The sequence below is a fragment of the Pleuronectes platessa genome, chromosome 2, assembly GCF_947347685.1.
Source record: "Pleuronectes platessa chromosome 2, fPlePla1.1, whole genome shotgun sequence".
NCBI lineage: Eukaryota > Metazoa > Chordata > Actinopteri > Pleuronectiformes > Pleuronectidae > Pleuronectes > Pleuronectes platessa.
Window position 1 is genome coordinate 16,737,574 of NC_070627.1, and position 18,657 is coordinate 16,756,230.

Below are 18,657 nucleotides of genomic sequence, written 5' to 3' on the forward strand. Positions count from 1 at the left end.
AAAACCAACAGCTTAGTTTTGCTCGTGCGACATATCTGTTCCACACGAGCCTTTTAATTTGAAAATATATCAAACAACTTACAGCAAATTACGTTTAGATTCCATTTAACCGCGGAGTTACAGAGCCGAGTCATTATTAGGTTTGAATAATCTCTTCTAACACTGTGCGTGAATCATCAAATCACTGCAGTGAACGTGACTGTGCCATCAGGCGCACAGAGCGCACAGGACGTCACTAACAAGAAATGAAGAAACTTTCCAAATAATATCCCAGAGTGGAGGTGAGGATCCACTGATGTGAGGGAATCGGTCCGATGCTCTAAATAAATAAATACTGCCGTGACAGTGGTGCGGGGATCTGCGTGATGTGTGCACGTGAATGGAAGGATGAGGAAGAAGAGAGGGTTCAGCGATGTCTGATCAGCTGATATCGATTCTATTGATCTGTGATCTTTTTTTTTACTTCAGGCTCCGTTCTTTCTCTCGTCTTCAATCCCAACACGGGTGTGATTGCACCATAGGGTTATCATTGCGAGCGATATATTACAGTGAAATAACAGAAGAGGGCATCTAGTTTACGGAGCCAATAACTCACCAATATTGACGAGAAGTAAAGTATTGTTCCCATTCGTTTGTGGGTACACGCTGACTGGGGGAGATTACAGCGTGCATGTATGGCGACGCTGATTACGTCTCTCACACACACACACACGCACAGCTGTACGCTGGGCTCGCAACAAACAATTGGTGTCCACACCTGCTGCCCACACTAGACTTCCTCAAAGGACCGGCAGTGTAGAGAGAGAGACGGTGTCCCTAAATAAACCTCGCCGACTCCCCGCATCCTTTAGGCATCGCCGTCCTGTCAGGTAAATTAGAACATAAGCATGATTGGGAAAGTAACCCTGCTAAAACGATCTTGTTTTGGCTAAAGCTTTTTTATTAAGGATTGACCCCATTACACTGATGTGACAGTAGCCCGTGTGATTCAAATATATGTTTTCCACTGGCACAAACACTGGTTTGTTTTTTGTCGGCAGAAACCCGTCGGTATGACTTGACAGAGAAAACGTGCACGATAGGTGGTATGTCCCTGAACGCCGCACGGTCAGCTCCGTGCTACGTATACGGAGGTTTGTGTTGTGCCTCTCGCTGGCGGTTGAGGGGGAGAACATCCGGACACACGCAGGCACTGGCTCAGCGGAAGTGAAGAAGTGAGTGACCCTGAATTTGGTTTGCATTACATGAAGAAACCAGCCGGTGGTAATGTGCCTAGTGTTCGTGAACCTAACCGAATGAGAGGGGGAAGCGGGGCGGGTTGGCTGCGGGTGCTTTAGCCGGCTAACTTGAGTGTTAGCTAAGTTGAGCTAAGGGGGGTGATGGGGATGTGGGTGATGTCACACGTCAGGTCGCTAACGGAGCTTCACTTTATTGTGACGTTATCTCACAGCAGATAAACGCTGCCTCGGCTAAGGGACCTGGCAGCTTCACAGCTGATTACAGGTCAGTGCTTGTTGAGTTCAGGGCGTTTTGACACTCATCTTCGACTGTAATACTCTGCGCTGGTCTCTCGGGGGACTAGCATGTGTCCACACAGGCTACTACAGCACACACATGCGCCCAGCTCCATGATATAAATAGACAATGGCAGATCTGGGATTTCTCTCAATCAGGGGCCATTAAGGAGCCACCTTATTATACAGAGGAGCCGATCATGTGTCCACATACACTTCCTGATTCAGGAAGATTCACATGTAAGTCATTCCTGTTCGATGTTAGCTCGAGAGCTTTGAGCGAAGTAGCACATCTATTAATATATTTTTGAAAGTTGTTCATTTTTCAAGCAAATTGTTAATTTTACAAAAGCTTCGAATTTTATTTTAAGAAACGGCCATATTTAAGTATTGTTAGTTTGCTGCTAATTTATAACTTGGCACTATATGTACATTTTGAGAGATGATTTAAAAACAGACATTGAATTAAAAACCAATTATCAATCAACATTATTCAACATCTTGCAATAGATTGTAACATTTCAGTCCTTTTACGAGTTAAAATATCTTTAAGGCAGAAACAAACCTCATAAAAGTAAGTTTTCCACCTGAGTTGCATTCACTTCCCTCATGGATGAATAAGAGTAAAGCCTGAAACATGCTTCTGCGTTTTCACGGGCCCGTAAGCGCAAGAGCCCTTCCGGGTCCCTTACGTGCTTATGTGTCCCTTCTTACGTGCTGACGGGTGTCGACCCACTTTTCTAAAATTTACGGCAAAGCTCCGCAAGCTCACTCAGCCCGCAAGGCTGTGATTGGTCTGCTCTACATCCCTTCTGGAGCTGCATTTCCGATTTCATGCCCCATAATACAGGCAGAAACAACGGGAGATTTAGAAGAATGAATATGGACCAAATAGAAGAGCGTTTGGCAGAAGAGATCCGAAAGTATGTCCACTTGTATAACCCGTGACTGACTGGCGTATTGGTCCGCCTGAAAAAGGCTACAAGGAGCCGCAGTAGCTATGTAAATAAACAATCGATGAAGAAGGAAGAAGAAAGAAGGCGTCTCTCAGGCTTCGACAAAAAGCATTACTCTGCCTAGTGTTCTGGCGCGGAATTGCTTTGTAAGACGCGCAACGGTTGGGGAAGCATGAATGACAACGAGTCTTGCGCCACAGCGGCGTGAAAAGACGCATATTTGCATTAAAGAGGGAAAGAATCTGTATGAAAAAGCACTTCTATTACTAATCTTCACAATATTTACCATTAAATGACACACTAGTGATTACAAGCCAGCCTCAGACATCTGCTGATCTCGCACAGAGAAGCAGCTTCTCTGTAACTGTCAGGGAGATGAGACTTTTAAATAGTTTTCTGACGTGCATATACAGTCTCCTCTGCACATGGATGATAATATGTGCAAAACTCATAAGTAATAGAGTGGTAGAAGCTCAAGGTAAACTTGACAGATACCTTTGTAGCTGTACATAATCACCTGTCAAAGATCCCATGTGATCCACAATATGTGTATGAACACATCCCAAAAAAGCTGCTCCGCTTGACAAGCTGCAGCCTTTATCTGCGGGACACAGTCACACTAATAATGACAGATACGATGATGTGACCGGTCGAGTCACGTCAGGGGAGTTGCAGATTTACGAAACAGGAATGAAATGTTGGTTTTTAAATGTTCTGCAAACACATAGAAAAGGACTGAAATATAATTAAATAAAAGTGTAGGGCTGCTTCTAAAAGTTATTTATTTATTACTGATTCATCTGCTGATTATTTTCATGATTAATTGGTTCGTCTGTAACGTGTAAAACAAAGTTGTTAAAGTGTTGGTGTAGGAAAGATCAGACTTCATGGTTATGTTGCTAGCATAAAGGCAGCACTCATAAGTTATGGCAGAAAAGACATTTGGCAGCTGCCTGCGAGTGCGCGTGCCAAACTCTTTGTCGATTTGCCGTGTTTTCTTTGGCCTATCTGGCACTCGACTAATTCAGGTTCATCAATGCAAATTTGGAATTCATTAGACACTTGAGTCGCTTACCTAGTTTAATTTCTAAGCCTGTGACATGTACTGTTGATATGGACCATACACTGAATATAAACGTGGACGACATGACAGTTCCCCAAAAGTGAAGCCATTTGCTACTTGGTGGCTGGCTGTCGTTTAGGTCTCATAAACCCCACCTCCTCCATGTTAGTGGATGGGACAATAAAAAAGTTGAATTATACAGCTGAGACTAACTCATGATTGGTTGAGCGTGTATCGCACGCAGAACCTCGCTACTGCAGCTCCATCCCCTGATCTCTCCTGCACAGACTGGTTCCAAATGGGAAACATGGCACTGCTCTTATCCCGGATATTTAAGCTGTGTTAGGAAGTGGAAACGCACCATCCCTCTTTATATTCTACTTACCGTGGCAACAGCCAAAGCTTCCAAGGCTTTGGGTCAGCCTTACCTGAGTCATAGCTTGTTTACTTGATGTGGTAATGTCAGGGTATTGTCAACAGAGGAAGATGCACTCTTTTTAAATTTCATTTCTCATTAACTAGTAATATTTTTTAATTTGTTTCGTTATGGGATGCTGGACAGTGTGTCCATGTTTACCATGATGTAGTTACACATCAACATGTGTGTGGTGAGGGAAGAGGGGGGTGAAGACCAGCTCTCCTCCATCTCTCTGATCACTCCCCCTCACCCGGTTGGCTCCTCTCGCTGGTGGAAGTAACTGCTGGTTGGTCGGTTCAGGAGGAGTAGAAGAGTTTCAAGGTTCATGTTTTAACTACATCACATGCTGGGGAAAAACAGTTTAACGATGTACATAGTCTACAGTGGTCTGCTTTGTTAGATCATCACTCTTCCATCCTGCATTCAGAGGGACGGTCCCTGCCTCAGTCAGTGCTCATGTTAAACACTAGGCTTGTTGATGTTGCTGGAGGTTACAGGAACAGTAATGCAAATTTTGCTGGAAAATACACGTCAGCTGTCATTATTAGTTACATTAGCAAACATTTGTCTGCTGTCGACTATAGACTCACAACCTGCAGGGGTCCAGAACCTGCTCACAGGGTCATGAGATGATCAGGGCCACAGGCATATTGACTCAATGAGCAAGAAAAAAACTGCGAAAAATTGTATTTCAGAATTAGAAACCTTTTATTGTAATGTGCTATTTGTTGCAACAGTGAAATTACCAGTTTTTTCTCTACTCCTGAAGATCAATGCAATGCTGCTTCTCAGACGCTGCCACAGCCTGACTCGATTTGGGCCTGTCAGCATTCAAAGGTACAGTACTGTAACAAAATACACACATGATGAAGGATACTCCAGCTGTTAACTATAGCCTGACTTTAATATCCCTCCACTTTTTATGTTTTGTATTTCTTTTTTGTGATCACACTAATCTCTTTGAACTTCTATTAATAATCACATATTCACCATCTAATGAGTTTGGTCTGCATAAAAATGACCTTCAGTAGTTTTTATTTTCACAGGCATCCGGTGGCCCCTGCTGTGGCATCATGCGCGGTCCGTCTCCGGAGCAACAGCAGTGGTGACCAGAGGTCGTACCGGCGCGCCCACAGTCCCAGCTGGAGACATGGCCTGGCAGGACTGCTCGCCGGTACAGGGACTGTACTGGCTTATGGCCTCCACAAGCACAAGGTTAGTGCCAGATAAGATCTGTGCAGACAGTTTATAGCATTTTAATTTAAGGGCAGTGACCTGTTGTGTTACACTCATTTTACAATGTTCACTCTTAGTCTGAAGAAACTGAACAATGCATTAGGATCTGCTCCTGATCCTGCTGACTACAAATTCCTAATTCATAAGAAAACATTGTTTGTTGGTTCCTTCAAAATTCTTTCATTTGTGAATCAGCATAAGGGCAAACAATATTTTCATCTATTATGAATGACTATGAACATCAATAAGAATAAGACATTACTCTGATTATGATGTTTACATGAGTTGCTCATAGAATATCCCTTTCATATACCTGTTTACATGTTACCCAGGGCATGCATCGTTAAGCAGTTGGTATCTTTTCAAATTGTTGATTTCACAAAAATGTTTGTGAACACTCCAAAAGGAGGTTATGAGTCATGAGCAGATCAAAGATAAAAAAGAATCAACAGCTCAGTAACCTGCTGCTGCCGCTTTAAGAATAAATGTCACCGGGTCGACAAGTATGTTGTTTGCACAACCAACACAGAGGCCTCTTGGCTCTCGGTGGTTTGGTGCTGCAGTGTGAGCTAATGTCAGAAAATGACAAAATGGGTTGAAGAACCCAAATGTTCAAACTGTCGCAGTTCATCATGTATTTCCAGTAGAGCCCGAATATTTTTTTTAAGTTCGAGACTTGACATTTTACAGCTTTATTATAAATGCAACCGAATATATAGATTTCGATATAAAGAAAATAAACAGTTTTTTGGTTTTACGTTAAATATAAATGCACATTAAATCGTTACTTTACGCTTTAAAATGTAAGTTTTCATATTGGCGCATTATATACAAAGATAAACACTGTCTATTAAGGGGTCATATTGGTTGATATAATCGCTCAACTGATATATTGGCCGGGCTCTAATCGACATCATGCTCTGTCAGAAACTCTCAGAATTGGCCACTTATCTGTCTCTCTCTCCTACAGGCTGAGCAGGTGGACACCATCAGAACTCCGACCTTAGAGACGACCCTACCTTTTCCCATCTTCAGCCAGGAAGAGGTCACAAAGCACCGCTCCCTGGAGGATGGCGTGTGGGTCACTTACCAAGGCGGCGTCTATGACATCACTGAATTTGTGGCCATGCATCCCGGTGGGAATAAAATCATGTTGGCGGCAGGTGGTGCCATTGAACCCTTCTGGGCGCTGTATGCTGTGCACAACCAGGAACACGTGTTGGAAATGCTCTCAGAATATAAGGTGAGCACATTTGCGGTTTCTGTTTATAATTGAACTGATTGTAAAAAATGTAAAGTAGAAAAGGTGAAAGTCCAATTTTACTGCTAAATCTGTCATTTGTTAACAAAAACTACAGTTAACAGACTCTCTTGTTCAACTTTGACCTGCTGTAGAAACCAGATGGGGAAAATAATTCTTGGTTTTACCTCCAACTAAAGCTGTAGCTAATCTAACTGCAGTCTTATCTTGTATGAATCATATTTTTTGGGTGCTTCTATTAAAACATTTATTTTATGAAAGCTATTTATTCTATTAAAACATTATATTCTATTAAACATTATATTCTATTAAATGTGTCTTGACCGACTGGACCTATTGTTAATGATGAAAAAGATAGTAGTGGATTATCATACAATTATAATTCACAACAGCAACTGTATGAATATAAAATTCATAGTTATTTTAATCTTGAGATGTTAGTAATCTTTATTTTTCTGTCTTTAGCATCTGTCTCGCTGTCCGGTGACTTCTCCGGACAGTTTCCTGTCGTCTCACGTGGGCTCACTCAGAGAGTTTACAAGGGGGCTGGCCCAAAAAGTTCAGGAGAATGTCCAGAATAACTGACCCTGACATTTGAATCTCACACACAGGCCCTCTGGATAATGTCTGGAGAATGTTCAGTGCATGTCTGAAAGCAGTTTCAGGGTTTCTGGGAGATTTTATCCTGCTATCCTAATTTTTTTTTACCATCTTGCATTTTTGATCACTGAAGGCAAAAAGTGTGAAGCTTTACTTGACACTGTCAATTAAGAAAAACTAACAACTGTGGACTAAATCCTGACGCACCCTCAAGTGGCCAGTCAGAAAAAAGCTTGATATATATTTTTTCTCTCAATCACTTTGAAAATATTCCAGTGTATTTACACACAGTTTTGAAACGCTATGACTTCCATTGTTTCCATTGACAGTAAAGGAGTTTGCCTTTTAAAGTCACAAACACTGGAATCAGTGAAACATGAGGCGCTCTGTCACCTCGCTGTCTTGCCAAATTGGCGTGTTCACCCAGGCGTCACCTTTCAATCACTGCCAATCGAAGCCGGAGCCAATAAATCCTGTGTCCACTGCAGTCCCGGGAGTGGCTGTCGATTGTATCCATTCTCATTACAGACAATATCCAGATGATAGCAGGTGCTGGTATAGAACAGCGGCTCATGTGATTGCTGGTGACATTGATGTGGTCTAATGAAGCTTCTGTGTCTGTGGTTAATACAAGGTCGGTGAGCTGAGTGCAGAGGACCGGAAGAAGCAACAGGCTGTGAAATCATCTGACCCCTACTCCTCCGATCCAGAGCGTCACCCGGTCCTGCACATCAACAACCTGAAGCCCTTCAATGCTGAGCCACCTCCTGAAATCCTCTCTGACAGCTACATCACCCCCTCGGCTTTCTTCTTCAAAAGAAACCACCTCCCAGTTCCTCCGGTGGACCCGGCATCCTACCAGCTACATGTGGAGGGACTTCCCAGAGGAGCTCTGACGCTGTCTTTAGAAGACTTGAAGACTAAATTCCCCAAACACACGGTCACTGCCACTCTGCAGTGTGCAGGTAACCGCCGTTCTGAGATGAACACGGTCAAGCAGGTCAAAGGACTAAACTGGGGCATTGCTGCGATCAGTAACGCCACATGGAGCGGCGCTAACCTCAGGGACGTGCTGATGGCAGCTGGCTACGGGCCAGATGTGGCCCAGTGGGCTCGCCACGTTCAGTTTGAGGGGCTGGACCATGATGTGACAGGTTCGACCTATGGTGCTTCTATCCCTCTGAACAAGGCGGTTAGTGAGGAAGGCGATGTGCTGCTGGCTTATGAAATGAATGGCAAGGAGCTTCCTGCCGACCACGGCTTCCCTGTCCGTGTTGTGGTGCCGGGCACAGTGGGTGCACGTAATGTTAAATGGCTTGGGAAGATCATTGTGAGCTCAGAGGAGAGCAGCAGCCACTGGCAGCAGAACGACTACAAGGGTTTCTCCCCCGGGACCGACTGGGACACAGTAGACTTCAAATCTGCACCAGCCATTCAAGAGCTGCCCATTCAGTCTGCCATCACCACACCGGCCGACGGTGCTGTGGTCGATCGGTCGGAGGAAGAGGTGATTGTTAAGGGCTACGCCTGGAGTGGCGGGGGCAGAGAGGTGGTACGTGTGGATGTTTCTCTAGACGGAGGAAAGACGTGGCAAGTGGCCCCACTGAGGACCAGTGACAAGGGCCAAGCAGCCGAACCCTCACCCCCCCCGGGACGAGCCTGGGCCTGGAAGCTGTGGGAGGTGACGGCTCCTCTTCCCCCTGGAGCTCAGGAACTTGAGATAGTTTGCAAGGCAGTTGACAACAGCTACAACATGCAGCCGGACACGGTGCCTCCCATCTGGAACCTGAGGGGCGTCCTGAGTAACGCCTGGCACAGAGTGAAGGTGAAGATCAGAGAGGATGAGGAGGAATAGACTCACTTCACATTCTGGTTGCAAACTTAAATCTGATATTTAGACTCAGCCGGAAAATCAATGAAGGAAAAAAGAGCAGATTCACAGAGACCAAGCGCACACAATATTCTAACGTTTTTCAGCTAATACAGTCGAATGTTTTCAGTATTGAATTTTCTATGCAGTCACAGTTTCCTGAAGGACTTGAATGGTTTTCAGCAGAACAAACCATAAACTAAGTTAAAGGTTCTAAATAACTAGCAAAAGAGTTTTTATCAAGTTACAACTTTAATGAATTTGTGAGTCTGTAATATTTATAGAAAAGAAACTATTTACTTTTGTAAACTCCATCATCTTCTTGACATAGAGTTATAGTAAATACTATATTAAAAGAGTTCATCTGTGTTATGTATAACAATACATATTAAAAAAGTTTGGATATTACCTTTGGATCTAGTAGTACTTAGCTTACTGTAGTAAAGTTTTGAGCCTAATATTGTGTCATCTTTTAAATGAAGGTTACTAGAGATGTTTTTTTCTTTACAGCGAACAGTTTACTTGGTGCAGACTCATGTAGGAAGCTTTAAACAGCGGTAGCTGTTCCTTATCTGCAACTGTGACTTTGTTGATAACCTTTGCAACAGATCATGTTTGAGTCAGTGATTCACCGGAAGAACTATGAGAGGCTGAGATAATCTACTTCTGCTCTCGTTAAGTAAATAACAGGTGAACTGTGACATTTCAGTTTACCCCCCACTTTCTCCAGATGCCTCTGTGAAGACTGAGGCAGAATTTAGTCGCTTGTAGACATTTCTGAAGCCCAGTTGAGACTTGATGTGTGTCACACAGGCCTCTATGTTTTGTGGCAGTTTTCTGAGCGGAGGTAAAACAATGATTTGGATCAAAGTGTTGGTACCTTACAAGGAGACAGAAAAAACAGAGGAATGTACTACGAAGCAGTATTTGCTGTCAGTGAGGAAACCATAGGTATAATTTTGGATTTTCCGTCTCACATTAGTGGCTCGTTTCGTAAAACCAGTCAACAGCCCAACTCCTGATCAATCAGATCAATAGATCCACCACCGTTCCTACAGGATCCTTAAAGGGACAAACAAGTGTTTCTTTTCTATTCAAGTTATGCGAAAATGTTTATATTCCACCTGGTTGAACTTCACTATCTGCTTTAACCAAATTGACTTGCCGGTATCTGTGTTTCTTCTCATATCTTATCTTGTTTTATTTATGGCTCTGATAATGTACTTTAACAATGAGTCTGGGTGTCTTGTTCTGATAGGAGTAGGGAAGGTCTGTACGTCTCTATGTTGGGGCCTGTCGCCTTGGACTTCTCAATCATCTGAAATAATTTAATGAAGATTAAAAACATAATTTACCGTATTGATTAAACGGAGACCAGGAAGCTGACGATTGTATAGACATTAATGTACCAAAGTCATGGTGAATTTCCTGGATAATTTTTTTTGCCTTTGGTACCAATGTAAATTCAAATGGTAAAACCACTTTTACGTAATGATTCTTAAATGTGGAAACATAATAAACAGGATAAAAAGTGACTCAGAATCATCTTGTGGAATGATGTTGCAGCTGGCATGAAGCTGACGGGGTGAAAGAAGGGACAGCAGTTTAAAGTAAAAGATCAAACACTACAATAATTTGAGTAGCAGGGATATTTCGGGTAGACTTCCAACAATATAATAAATCCGAATTAAAGCTACAGTCCATAATTCACATATCTTAATGAATTGGGAGGTAGGATGATGTCATGGCGATGCCTACCCCGACCTTTTGCCCTGAGAAGAGATTAAATAGCTGCATGTTCTTATTTAAGTGGTCCCATGCCTGATAAATGCAGAAGGACTTATTTGTTTACCTCAAAGTGGGAAGTTTTATGTTGTTTTTCTTTCTGATCTGTCTTTGACTCATACATGACTAGAATTGTGGTCAGCAGAAAAACATTTTGATATAGTCGTTCGAACTGGGGAACTCTGTTGATGTAAACCATGATGCCGGTTTGAGTAACACCATAAACTGCTCCCTAAGACTTAGGAGAAATGACAGTGCCTTAAGAAAATCACTTAGGAATCCCATTAAATAAATATTGGTCTGTTGCATAAAACTGGACCAAATGCTTTACAAGCTGTTTGCTCATGCTCAGTTTTCTGTTTCATCAGATTACTTTTTGTCTTTGCTTTTGTGTTTCATAAGCGGCCTCATTTAAAAATCTCATTCTTGTATATTGTCTCTCTTGTTTCCTTTCTCCTCGTCATTATCGGTAATAATAATATTACACCACATTACATGTCATTTGACAGAAGGTTTTAACCAAAGCGACTTACACGTATTAGGGGCGTCGGGCCTAGGGGTAGAGTGGTCGTCCTCCAACAAGAAGGTTGGCGGTTCAAATCCAATTCTTCCCCATCTGCATGTCGCAGTGTCCTTGGGCAAGATACTGAACCCCCCCCCAAAATGGCCCGTCATAGATGTTGAATACAATGCAATGCAATTATCAGTAATAATGATTCCGTCAGAACAATTACAGTTAACAGATAAAGCTGACTCTTACTTTCACTGCTGTAAAGGTCAGCAGGGAACTGAGGATGGGTCACTGAATGAATCACATGTATTTGTGGAGCCCTTTTCAAGCTTAAGCACAAAGTTCTTTCTAAAAAAAAAAAGAAGAAATAAAATCAGGAGGACACACACTTTTGAATATGAGCGCATATAAATTAACAGCACTATACATTACGTATAAAAACAGTATGAATAAAATGTATTAAAGGAAATATGATTATATATTATATTTATAAATATTATTAAATATAATCTCTTCTCTACTAAGTATGAACAGAAGATCTATACAATTACATCAAAGCTCTACAAAAATTATAACAAAACAAAAAACGAGACAGTAGATGAAAAACATTTCTTTTCACTCCTGGAAAATCTGGATTTAACTTCACAAGCTGGCACAAGAAGACAAACTTCAGTGTGTTGTCTCAGGTTTTAGTCTGTGTAGTAACTCTGAGGTCAGATGATTGCCAACCGAGCGATGACATATGGAGAGCAGCTGTTTCAACAGCTAAAGCTACTGTAACATTCATTCAGTCTGTTCTACATTTTTGCAAGAATATAGGTGCAAATACACAGGAAATGTACCACTAACTAAACGTTTATCATCCATCATGTATTATTTAAAATCGATGTAGGCTTTATGTTGTCTGAGATGTTAGATAAAATCTACACAAATTCAAAATTTCTATAATAATCACAGGTTTGACTCACTGACCTGCTCGGGTGTTGTGATTCAAGCAGATTTTGCTGACAGGAAAAAAAACTGAAGTTGTCCTCTCTAGTCAGAAATAGTTCAGAGAAGTTGCTGATCAGAAATCAACTTATTCAATCCACCTCCTAAACGTCCACTTCCACTTATTCAACATGAAACAAAAGACATCAGCATAATATCTGACTTCCACTTTACTGATTTTAAAATAAAGGTTACTTTACACAATCATCCAAATTAAAAGAGTGACTCCACTGGTTTCAAAGCTCAGACATTATTGTTGCCAGAGCTTCTTTTTAATGCAAACCCAGCTGCAGGCGACAGCTGATGTTGAGAGTGGTAAAACCAAATCTTAACAATATTAAAAATGATTACTCCTCCTCATTTAATAATTGTTCATCCCTAAAATATGAATTCATTTAGCTTTGATATTCATAGTTTTCTTATTCTTTGTTTGAAAATAATTCATGGCTCTAGATGGAAAACAACCAGCCATGTTTAGGGGACTGATATTTATGAGTGTGTGCAATTTTGTCAGTCTCAACCATAAGAAGAAAACACATGCTGTTGACACTGAATTTAATAACACACCAAACCTATTTACCCCACGTTTCCTGTGAGCAGGGATGGGCCCAATAGTTTGTGTTGGAGGTGTAAACATAGATATTTGTCTACGAAGGGACGTGTGTGGGGACAACAGGAATGTGGAGATGGAGGGTGAGGCCCCTCTTGTGGTTTAAGCCCATAACTGAGCTGTGATACACACACTGCTGTATCAACACCAGGGATCAAAACAAAGGTTGTGATCCTGAGGGAATAAGGTGGGAGATATTCTCTGGGTTAATGCTCTGTTTTCAGTGAGTGCTGAACCGAATCTCTGTACTGAATCTCCAGCCTGTGAAGTGTGCCCACTGCTGCCGGAGCTGCTCGTCCCCTCTGAACAGCTGCAGCAGCAGACGTGCTGGCCTTGGCTCAACTGGCTGCTCTTGTAATCCTCATTCTTCAGAGGTGGATCATCGTAGCCACAGAGATGACTCACGCTCCGGGCTGAGTTAAAAACTGCCGGGGCGCTCTCAGAGCAAATAGAGTCTGCCGTGGGACTCTGGTGAGCACTTCTCCAGCCCTGGATATCTGGGTCGGAAGCCGTTGATAAAAACTTGGAGATGGACTACGCAGGGCTGCTGCTGGTGGTGCTCAACCTCAGTGGAGCATTCAGTGCTGTGGTGCAGTGGACCGAGTTGAACGAAGCAGAGGTAGGATGATGGATCACCTGCATTCACGAGATCTAACCAGCAAGAACACACTGGACATTGAACATAGAGTTTTATTTTCTGCTTGTACATTTACAGGCCTATTTGAGGCAGTATGGCTACCTGGATGACTCTACTGACACAGAGGACCCTGGATACCTGGAAGACATCATCAGTGCTCTCAGGTAACACCCACAGGTTAATACCTGAGACACCACTCTCTGACACGGTGGAGGTGGGCGGCTGTTTGTTTTTCGGTTTGCAGATGTTCAGTCTCCTCTTGTGTGCAGGGTCCTCCAGAGGGTGAACGATCTGCCATCTACTGGAGAATTGGATGACGCCACAATGGACCTGATGAGACAGCCCCGCTGCGGTCTGGACGACCCCTTCAACCAGAGGTTTCACAAATACAGAGTGATGGGTGGGTCTGAACATCGGCGCTTAAAACATGTATTTCTCTATAATAAGTTCACAAAAGTGGCTTTGTAAGAACAATACCAACAACTCCTGGTCGTGTCCGTGTTCATTAGACTGAAACTGGGATCAAGTAGATAATTAAATTACTTTGAAGCTCAGTATAGATTCACCTCTTAAACATCCCAGTTTGACTTCAGTCTTCATTTCCCGCAGAGTGGACGGTTTTAACTTTAACAACTATGTAGTAAGTTGTCATAAACTGGAAATGACTGAATCAGACACACCTGCACTGTGAATCTGATACACACAAGGTTTATGAGAAGGTTTATGATAATATATTGTGTGTCATCTTGTAAACCAATAGTGGTTATTTAAAAAATTGAAATATAACATAACTGAAGTGGGTCTCAGTAGAGCACATATTTACGCTAAGGCCCCAGAAATACAATTCACATCTCACATGGGCTATACAAATAAAATTTGATTGATTGATTGATTGACATCGTTAAAGAAAGCGGTAAAAAGAAATCTGGATACACTCCATTGTCTGGATACAGGGGAGAATTTAATGGGTTCTTTCTTGCGCAATATCTCATTCTACCATGATACTACTTATCAGATCTCCTTGGAGATCTGATAAGTAGTTTTTGTGTAATCCTGCCGACAATCAAGCAAAGCCACAGACTGCGGAAAAGGACATAACCTCCTTGGAGATAACAACTTAGAAACAACAAAATAAAGTGATTCAGTTTCAGTTCATTCTTTCGGTTCCCAACAGACTGAGCGATTTCCTGTGTGTTAATATGTCAGGAAACTATGTTCCGTAATTAGGATTCGTAAACAAGTGATCATTTATCACACCGCGCACACACACTCTATGCCATCAGTAGTCATTTGCAGTTGTCTACATTCTTTTTCTGATATTTCCACTGGGGTTAGTGGTGATTTTAAACCCTACACGTATCGTAAAACAAGTCTGTGATCAGGAGCGTTTCAAGGGCCCCAGGCAAAAGAGACCTGGGGGCCTCAAATCTAAGCAAACACGACATCAAGCCACATAGGTCTGATCTTTAAAATAAATCTGGCACAAAGCATCACAGGATTTAAAGTGGTCCCATTCATGACTGTGATACAATGTGATGGATGTACAGAGCATGGGTTGTAGAAAAGGTGGGGAAACCAAAACAGACAAAACACTTTTGGATTTGCAGCAATAGGGTTGGCTGGATGCTCTTCCTCAGGGAGCAGCGCTAATATTTAAATATCTGACGAGTTCCTATTTGTTCTGTGGCTTCATGATGAAAACACTTTGTATGGATGTCTTGTCTCAAAACTGTTTCCTGAGGTCGAGAGTCTTGATGTAGTGATTCTATAAACAATCCTCTCTTTCAGGTCATTGGAGGAAGAGGAGTCTGACCTACCGCATCTACAACTTCACACCTGACATGATGAAGGCCGAGGTCAGGGCAGCCATTCGCTCTGCCTTCAACTACTGGACTGAGGTGACTGCTCTGACCTTCAGAGAGGTCGACTATGGCAGAGGGGACATAAAGATCTCCTTCCATAAGAATGATGGCCTCTGCGCTGTCCCGTTTGACGGCCGAGGTGAGTGTCCTCCATTAGCAATGTGTTTACTGTCCCTTGGCCTCATACTGACACACTTGGTTTATCTGGACCACCTGCAGGTCACGTCCTGGCCCACGCTGAGTCACCAGAGTCGGGTATTGTTCATTTTGATGAAGATGAGTTCTGGACAGAGGGGTCATACTATGGCACTAATCTGCGTATTGTGGCGGCCCATGAAATCGGCCACGCCCTCGGCTTGGGTCACTCCCAATTCAAAAGCGCTCTGATGGCGCCGGTCTACTCTGGTTACCGTGCCAACTTCAGGCTGCATTCAGATGATGTGAGAGGAATCCAGCGGCTGTATGGTGAGTGTGTGTCAACATGATGGTGTCAAGACTAAGTGGGACTATAATAACGTTTTTTATTATACTTATCATTATTGAAACAAAATGCAACAATAAATGATACTTAATACTATGTATATATAGTATTCAATAAAAAAACAAAAAAGTGAGTCTCAAGAAGAGATTTAAAAGAAGGAAGTGAGTTCACCTGCCTGAGTTGCAGACAGTGAGTTCCACAGCTGAGGGACCCAAGCAGCAAAAGCCCAGTGACGCCCCCTGCTGGAGGATCTTAGGCATCTATCACAGATGGAGGCCGGAGCCTGACACAACGAGCAGCTGGTGGCTCACTCTTGGATGGAGTCTATAGACGCAGCTGTTGACCCCCAGCAAAGGTTATCCTAAACCTCCTCATGAGGCTGCTGCTGTCAAGAAAAATGGAACAAAGATATGTAGTTTATATACAGGGAGGGCATTAACAGTTTGTCCAATCAAAAGTTAATTTGTATTTTTTCCTGCTCAGTGCATATCCTGGTAATATTTATATCCTGGGTTACAATTGTAAAACTCAAATATTTACGTATAAAAAAGAGTAATTTATTAATTTAATAACAATGTAGTTTTTACATACCAATGTTATTGGATGCTGAACTGTTTGCTTATTATTTTATCATAACTGAGGCTTGTCCGCTAAAAATAAAGTTAATCTATGCCAACAAAGCATTTTATTAAAATTAAAATTATTAAAACATTACTTTTAATTAAAGGTTCAGTGTGTAAGATTTAGTGACATCTAGTGGTGAATTTGAATGTTACAGCTGAACCCCCCTCACCTCACCCTCCCCTTCCAAACATTAGAGAGAATCTGTGGTAGTATTTAATATAAAGGACCTATTGTAAAGAAATCAAAAATTCGTACAATTTAGATGAAACACACTAGTGAAAACATCACTAAGATTATTTTATTTACATTTTTTGCCAATAGATCCCTTTCACCTGAATCTCACACTCTGGACTTTTAAAAGAAATGTAGTACCACACTCAGACTTTTTAAACTGAGCCAAAAAACATTGGTCGAGGAGTTTTTAAATGCTAAAACATGGTCAGCATGCGTTCATTCTAAAACTGGTATATTCTCTGTTTTATAGGAAAACGAATAACCAGCACTTTGGCCAGTCCAACAAACCCAGAGAGTCTGTTTCCCACAGAGAGCAGCCATGAATCTCTCAACATCCCTGACCCCTGCACCGCCACACTGGATGCCATCATGTTGGGTGAGTTACACAGGAGAGGAGAGGAGGAGGATAAAGGAGGAGGAGGGGGAGAGGCCCGTGATGCCTGCATCACTGGTAATAATGTATAAGCTCAAAGACACGGAATCATTGGCAGGTGGCAGGTGATCCTTTCCAAAATTCCTCCTCTTCATTTTCCCAACAGTGATTTTTTGGACTTCAAGTCCATTAGGACACAATGTGACATGTCACAAACAGCATGAATATCCTCCTGTAATGTTCCATCAGGTCCTTGGAGTAAAACCTTTGCGTTCAGCGGTGACTATATGTGGACGATCTCTGACCTCGGACACAACACACCAATGAGAGCTGACAGGCTGTGGAGGGAGCTCCCTGGAAACCTGAACGCTGCTGTGCACTCGCAAAGAACCAACAAGACATACTTTTTTAAAGGTACAGTTGTTTCCCTGTACAACTAATACTACGTTCAGTTCTCCAGCATGTATAAATGATAGACTGTTTCTGGTCACAGGAAATAAGGTGTGGAAGTACACCAGGTTCGTGCTGGACTATGGCTACCCTAAAGAGGTGAAGCGGATTCCTCCTAACATCGACGCAGCCTTATTCCTGGAGAAGAACAAGAAGCTGGTCTTTATTAAGGTATCTATGATGCAGCCATGAGTCATTGAATCCATGTTCTTGCAAAAACCCTCTTATTGTATTTCTTTACTTTGGTTTTGGCCTGTTCAGGGCTCAGAGTACTGGCAGTGGGATGAGCTAAAGTACAACAACTTAGGTCTGTACCCCAAACCGCTCTCCATGCTCTTCACCCGCGTTCCGCCCAACGTGGACGCAGCCTTCACCTGGACCAACGGCAAGATCTTCTTCTTCAAAGGGGACGATTACTGGCGAGTGAATGAGATGCTGAGAGTCGACAGAGGATATCCACTGAGCAAGAGGACGCGCTGGATGCGATGCTAGGAGTTGACCATGAGGGGGCAGCAGGCACTAAGAGGTCTACAGCGGGGTGCTGGTTCCACTCCAGGGGCATTGACATGGCCATGCAACCTCAACAGCAGTGATTCATTGTGAAATAGTATCCAACATGAGAAAAAAGCAAGGGAATAACTTTTATCACTGGTTCTGATTACAAACTTCTCCTTCCCTCAGACGCAGGCAGCATTGTTTCTGCGAGGCTTACTGCTTGAGCACAAATGTGTTTTTGTGACCGAGACTTACGTAAGCCCATCCATGATCTCAGGGAGAAATCAATTGAGGCCTTCTGTTTCTCTCTCCAACATATGTGTTGGATTATGTGTCCTAATAGTTTCAGTAAGATGTAATACGATGATGGGAGTGTTTCTGTTCAGGCTTACACTTTTTTGTTAAACCAGCTTCATGAATAAATGTTCAGAGCTCCTCTGCTTTACTAAACACTTCCACTATAATCTAATTGATCCCACTGAGAAATCATGTGGATCTGTGAGCAGCTTCTTCCTAAAGGGTGAATCAACCATTTTGTAACGTTACACACAACGTTAAGTCAGCAGTAAAACTACCCTTCTGAAAGCAATGAGCTCGTCACCACAAAAGTGGCTCAACATTGCCACTAAAAAGGATGGAGAAATATCTTATGTTCACAATGATGAAAGGCCGGTCTGTGCTGCATTG

General features: G+C 42.5%; 2 protein-coding genes and 1 long non-coding RNA gene across 7 annotated transcripts; 2 read left to right on the forward strand and 1 right to left on the reverse strand.

Annotated features, from left to right (window-relative positions):
• Positions 1–262: 262 nt before the first annotated feature.
• suox (sulfite oxidase) lies at positions 263–11,134 on the forward strand. Of its 5 annotated transcripts, XM_053432206.1 has the most exons (6): positions 709–869; positions 1,041–1,214; positions 4,721–4,788; positions 4,998–5,166; positions 6,158–6,430; positions 7,683–11,134. In XM_053432206.1, exons 3-6 carry the CDS (start codon positions 4,730–4,732, stop codon positions 8,901–8,903), a joined length of 1,722 nt encoding a protein of 573 aa, XP_053288181.1. In that variant the 5' UTR covers positions 709–869; positions 1,041–1,214; positions 4,721–4,729; the 3' UTR covers positions 8,904–11,134. The 5 variants fall into 5 exon arrangements, with proteins under 5 accessions (XP_053288204.1, XP_053288181.1, XP_053288196.1 ...); XM_053432229.1 differs by lacking the exons at positions 709–869; positions 1,041–1,214 and adding an exon at positions 263–281; XM_053432221.1 differs by lacking the exons at positions 709–869; positions 1,041–1,214 and adding an exon at positions 1,238–1,754.
• LOC128449190 (uncharacterized) lies at positions 4,663–12,318 on the reverse strand. Its single transcript, XR_008339850.1, has 4 exons — positions 12,187–12,318; positions 11,464–11,562; positions 11,237–11,349; positions 4,663–5,184 (listed from the first exon to the last, which is right to left on the reverse strand). It is a non-coding gene; the product is annotated as an uncharacterized LOC128449190 (long non-coding RNA).
• A 625-nt stretch (positions 12,319–12,943) lies between these two features.
• Positions 12,944–18,422, forward strand: mmp19 (matrix metallopeptidase 19). Its single transcript, XM_053446668.1, has 9 exons — positions 12,944–13,433; positions 13,530–13,615; positions 13,721–13,851; positions 15,240–15,452; positions 15,533–15,778; positions 16,903–17,028; positions 17,275–17,439; positions 17,519–17,646; positions 17,737–18,422. Exons 1-9 carry the CDS (start codon positions 13,344–13,346, stop codon positions 17,965–17,967), a joined length of 1,416 nt encoding a protein of 471 aa, XP_053302643.1. The 5' UTR covers positions 12,944–13,343; the 3' UTR covers positions 17,968–18,422.
• The last annotated feature ends 235 nt before the right edge of the window (positions 18,423–18,657 follow it).